At 43.1% G+C, this 5,932-nt stretch overlaps 1 protein-coding gene across 1 annotated transcript; it reads right to left on the bottom strand.

Moving 5' to 3' along the window:
• Positions 1 to 3,911: 3,911 nt before the first annotated feature.
• On the bottom strand, positions 3,912 to 5,383 carry gjd4 (gap junction protein delta 4). The gene is made up of 2 exons (XM_063874017.1): positions 5,320 to 5,383; positions 3,912 to 5,227 (listed from the first exon to the last, which is right to left on the bottom strand). Exons 1-2 carry the CDS (start codon positions 5,381 to 5,383, stop codon positions 4,020 to 4,022), a joined length of 1,272 nt encoding a protein of 423 aa, XP_063730087.1. The 3' UTR covers positions 3,912 to 4,019.
• Positions 5,384 to 5,932: the final 549 nt, after the last annotated feature.

Raw genomic sequence — 5,932 nt, 5'->3', positions numbered from 1 at the left:
GAAAAGACATGACAGAGCAGGTTCTGAGAGGCTTTGGCTGGAGCTTTTATTCCAGCCCCAAACCCTCCCAGCTGATTATCTGTTACTTCAGTCTACATAATTGACAGCAGGTGACACAACCGCAAAAACAGGTATGTCAGATTTCAATCTTAACACAAGACGGGATACCACAGGCAGAGTCACTTAGCAGGTTTTTACGGACATCTGTTTGTGCTTCAGGTTTTAACATCCTCGAATTCCACAAAAGGGAAAAAGAAGATGCTGTTTCATAAAGAGGATGGAGTCACATTGCATTTCTTCTTGTCAGTAGGGTCCACTTCAATAAGTATTTCAGGTAAAGGTGTTTTAAAGTTGTCTTTTCAAGATTTGCTTTTTTTTCTACATGATTTATTGATAGGTGGTGAGGGGGGGCTCAGGGTAAGGAAGGCTGATATTTGACTAACTATCATACTTGTTTTAAACACCACAGAAGACATTATTTAGTTTATGGAAGAGATTATATGCACCTAATGAGAAATATAACACACAGCACAGGGAGCTGTTTTTTTAATCTGATGCAATGCCGGGCTAATAAGCTACTGTTGCATCATTTAAAATGCTGGTTACTAATTGTTTAGTGTTGTACACACAACGCAAACACAACAAATGACATGAATTTACATGAACAATTGATATTTACACACAACGTTTATCACAAAAAGTGCAAACTAGTATATGTGGATGTCCTAAATACTGTTTCTGTGAGCTCAAATGATGCAATGCAATGACACACTAAGTTTCTATGCAAAGAAACATACAGTTTATGCACAAATAAACATCCGGCTAACACATCCTGCAAGCTACACCCCTATGGACACAGCCCACGACAGAACTTCAGAAGTCTACGTTGAGCTCGAGGTACTAACTGACAATATAGATGCAGCACGTGAGACAAAAACAGGTTTCTTAACCAGCACCGTTTGTTTGAATGACCTCAGGTGTTGCACCACACACAACGTGCTGTTGCAGACGTTTGTCCTTGGTAAAGGAGTTTGCCTTGGAGGCAAATTCTTTGACATTTGAGACAGAAAATGAAAATGAAAAAACAGACCCATAGTAGGAGGAAATAAACAAAGTTGAATGGAGTAAGCTGTTCAAAAGTGTTGCTTGGATTTCAAGGCCTGCTTCTTTGACATGTTTTAATGTTGATCAGCCAGAAGCCTTTCTTATGCAGTTAAGACAAGGAAAGACACGGCCAAGCAAGTTCTGAGACGCTTTCGGATTTAAAATACATCTAGTGTCCTAACCTGCTTGCCGGTCTATCCTGTATGGGTGCCTTTTGGAAAACAGCTTTAGCAGCCTTGAATGTTACAAAAACTAAATATGCAGCTTAATGAAGTACATGAAATGACATGAATGAAGAGTCCATTTCGACATCTGCTAAGAAAACACAGGTCATTCTTTTATTAAGAAGTTGTCTTCTCAAGATTTGCTGTTTTTCTGCATTATTTATTGAAGAAAAGTTTCTAAACAAAAGGTTTTATAAAGACACAAATGTACACATATAATAGAACCCAAACAATGTATTTCGATGCCATATGGTATTATTTAACACCACAGAAAACGTTATTTGGTTTTATAACCAGATAACACAGGCCCTTGAATTACACACAAAAAAAGATGCCGCTTTATAGAACAAATAGTGACATTGCATTTCGTCTGGTCAGTAATGGCAACGTTAATAACTGTTAGAAAAAAACAAGGTATTTCCAGAAACATTTTTTTTAAAGTTGTCTTTTCAAGATTTGCTTTTTTTTCTACATGATTTAATGAAGAAAAGTTTCACTACCAAAAGACATAAATATTCACGTGTAAAGAGGTGCCATCACAACGCCAGAGGGTATATAAGCAGTGGGTAAGGCTCAGGATAGGGAAGGCTGATATTTGACCAACTATCATACTTGTTTTAAACACTGAAGACATTATTTAGGTTATAATAGTAATCATATACTTCAACTGTAGCACATAAACACATGTGTATGTTGACTCTAAAAATAAACATAGCCTTACTACAGGCTATTATTTGGAGTAGCTGAACATAGTATATCGTAGCAGTATCCTGTATGTGAGGCTTTGCTGTACACAATATTAAAGAGACCAACTAATTAGCCCTATTACCCACCACCCCTGTATGATTTCAAGTGTTGGATAAAATATATGGCAGCATTTCACATTGTGCGTCACTGGAGGGCAGCATCATTTCACCACAGTATTGGTGAAGCAACTGCGACACAATGTACCGGATCAGACAAGAATAGAAACAATAAAGTGCTTTGAGAAGTTACATCATCATCATCATTGTCATCGTCAAGAATCAATGAGACAGAAAGATAAGAGATCGAACAGGCCGTCAAAGAATCGGACTTTACATAACAGCATACGCCACTGTGCAGCATTCCATTTGAAATTGCACCGAACATAACTATAACATTTGATTATGGAATATAACTTGCAATAATTATTAAGCACTTGTTTTGTTTGTGTCAGAATAAAGGAATTCAAGAGTAAGTGAGCATATGCCATGGATTGCTCTATATGCTTGTTAATTACAATAAAAATAGCACTTATACATGTTTGCTAAATGAAGTCACTTGTTTTTTTTACCTTAACAAGAAGCAGGAAAGTGTATCCTGTACTCCAAACTAACAGTACACTTTAGAGTCCAGCTTTGGCATGTACACTAAACAATGGGTGTATAAAGGAGGTGAGGCATCTTCAGACCCGCTGAGTCTCATGAACATCCCCTGTGGTCACTATCATGACACTCGGGCTGCAGTCCTCAAAAGATAGGTTAGATATCAGGGAGGGGAGGTATTGTTGTCACCTACAAAGAGACCACAAGAGGAGCAACATCAAAAGCTATCGTTTACACAGAGAACAGCCCCTCAGGTACAGAACGGCAGGTGCAACTAGGATGGTTAACTGTGGGAGTCTCCTTACAATCACCTGTGTAAGGTATTCCACGGATTTCAACTGGAAATGGACAGACAGGCCGCTAACAACCGGAGAACATTTGAGGAAAGGAACAAATTAAATAAATGCACAACAGCTCCTCTATACTGTCTATGGTAGACATATGTCACGGTGGGAGCTGCTGTCACACTAACATTAATCTGAGCTTTGATCAAGGTGAAACCAAAGCCACAGCGAGCAGAGAACGTTTATCCTGAAGGGCAACAGGCAACACTGCTCCATTACAGAGCTCCGCTGTGCTCTATTTCGAGTGACAGTGTATGCTAAGGCTTGTATTCCTCCTAAGCTCCGCGAGGCCCTGAAATAGAGTGACAAGCCGTCTCCATAAATACAGAGCCCCTATGGGGTAACATAATTGCTTTGTGAGCCCATGTCTGCCTTCATAGTGTCCTTCAGTTCTGACGGAAGAATTCTACTTCATTCCATAAACTCAAGAAACACCATCTATCAGATTATTGCTCTATATTTGGCCTGACCATTTCATTCCAAAAGGTCAACCAAACCCCTAAGCACAAGGTCCTTTGACCTCAGTGACCCAAACACAAAGGAGATGTTGGTATCATATAGTCTGTGGTTGGAGGTGGGGTTGTTTATGTATGACAGGTCAAGGCATGTCTTTGTTTATGGGCATTGTGTCCAGGGAGGTGGGGGGGAAATCCAGCAAGAGAAGAAACAGGTGGGCCGCACTCTTTTAGATTTTCTCAAGGTTGGGGTTCGTTCAAGGACGCTTAAGGCTAGGGTGTCCTGTTATTCTTTACTTGTTTTATTGTTCTTATTCCCGACATGGATTCTTGTCGCTTTGCATCAGTCAGCTAGCGCACCTCAAAGGAAATTTGATCTGATTGTTTGATAAAACCGAAGCAAGAGAGAGCGTGGCAAGATGGCAGATCCAACCGTTGTTAACATTGTGTGAGCCGTGGCCATCCCTGTCTGTTTCTCACATTGCTACCACATGTATTTGTCCCATCTTATGTTCCAAAATAACCTGGAAATAAGCAATCCAACCCTCACACCCACTCCGATCTTTTCTCTTGCCCATCCTCACTGGTCTGTAGCTCTGTGCCGCTAGCCAGCTCAACCAGCGTATACTGACCCATCCTTCTAGTACAAATGGATGTTGCTGTGGAAATTTCCCCAAAGGGCCCTGCTGCCAACCTGGAGGAAGACCCAAAATCCCGTCTTGGTGGAGGTGGCGGTTTTAAGCGGTTGTGTTTGCTAACACGGATGGATCTAGGTGTCCCCATTGGCTCTGCGGGGCAAAGAGCCACCTCACTTCCATTCCTTTCCAGAGCCTCCTCTTGGGTTACAGAGTAGACGTTGTTTCCGTTGGTATTGCAGCTTGGAGAGTGGGAAAGAGAGGCGCGCTCCAGGCATGCGGGTTCCTGACCTGAAGCAAGCACTAACCCTGCGCAAGAGCCCTTGCTGGCTCGCCTCTTTCTGAAACTCCCTGTGGGTCCAGCCTCAGTCTCTTGATCCTGCTGAGCCAGGGAGGCGTTTGGGTCTATAACTCTGGTGGCTCCTCTGCCTGAATGGAAGCACTGCTCTTCCTCATAAATCTTCTCCACAATCAGTTTTCTCTTGGTCTTCTGCCGCACGGAGCGCTTGATGGCACAGATGAAATCCAGCACGTTTAGGAAAAGGGAAAGAGCAGCCACACCGAGCATGAAGTTAAGCATCACCGTCTTCTCAGTTGGCCTGGAGATGTAGCAGTCCACCTGGGTAGTGCACGGTGGTTGTTGGCACAGGAACCTCCTGGGGATGTAGAAACCAAACAGGTAGTAGTGAGCTGCCCCAAACCCTGCTTCCAGCAATGTTCTGAACAACAGATGGAGGATGTACGCTCCTGTGAAGCACCTGGCCCACGGATGCTCAGCCATCTTGTTGACAGATATCTTGCTGAAAGACCCGTGGTGGCTTTTGAACAACGGCAACACTTTGATGTGACCAGAGGAGATCAGGTCCACAGTGAGGCCATTCGAGACCTTATGGACCACGTAGATGATAAAAATGAAGTAGGGCACACACATGGTGACAAGCTGCACCAGCCAGAAGCGGAAGAGAGAGATGGGAGAAAATAGATCATAGCACACGTTGGCACAGCCGGGCTGAAGGGTGTTGCACACAAATCGCTCCTGCTCATCCTGGTAGAGAGGATAACCAGCGAAGAGGAGGATCAGGACACGGAGGAAGATCATCACAATGAACCACACCTTCCCTGAAAAGTAAGTACATTTGGATCCAAAATGAGCTCAACTTTTTCACTTCTGACAAACATAATGCAGAAACGTGTCAGGGACGTCAACTCACCCATCAAGGTGATGTTCTGATTGACAGAGATGAAGAGAACCTCAGATCCTGTCATGCTTGCCATGCTTAAGGCCCTCCAAAATCCTCTCTATTTTTCCAGTTCCAGGCACCAAGGTAATAGTAAAGCCTTGAGTCAGTTCCTCACTTCCTGCCCTAACCTTTTCTACCCAGGGGCAAAGTGGCTTCCAGTAGCACAATAACCTCCACGGTTACTCAGAAGTATGACACACTCCTTCTCTGGTAGAAGGACTATGTGCCAGGTTGTGGTAGGATAAATACAAAGTGATCCATTTGAGTCACCAAATCCTCTTCAAGACCCATGTAATTATTCCGTCTCACATCTACCTCTGTCCCCAGCAGACAACTATCTGTCCTCAGACAACAGAAGACGGGAGTGAGCCCTATTGTGGGTCTATTCTTAACACACTTGCAAAGGCACGTTGCCGTCCTGGCATTGCAGAGATATTTTGGTGCCGCTGGACGTCCTTACAGGAGAGTAACAAGCCTCCGGGCTTACTCACTCCAAATTGCTGTATTAAGTTCTCAAGCACAATGACAAGCATGTTCTGTAATCTCCCCAAAAATAAAACACTTACTACTGTGTCTTCCATTG

Source organism: Eleginops maclovinus, chromosome 21 (genome assembly GCF_036324505.1).
Source record: "Eleginops maclovinus isolate JMC-PN-2008 ecotype Puerto Natales chromosome 21, JC_Emac_rtc_rv5, whole genome shotgun sequence".
Classification (NCBI taxonomy): Eukaryota; Metazoa; Chordata; class Actinopteri; order Perciformes; family Eleginopidae; genus Eleginops; species Eleginops maclovinus.
Note: the sequence above shows the minus strand (reverse complement) of the source record. Positions and strands in the feature narration are given on the sequence as shown.

What these genes read in the sequence shown, in the direction of transcription:
- gjd4 (XM_063874017.1), bottom strand. Translation starts at nt 5,383, where the DNA reads ATGGCAAGCATGACAGGATCTGAGGTTCTCTTCATCTCTGTCAATCAG. An exon ending in TCAGAACATCACCTTGATGG is followed by an intron (nt 5,228 to 5,319) that starts GTGAGTTGACGT and finishes CTTACTTTTCAG; the next exon opens with GGAAGGTGTGGTTCATTGTG.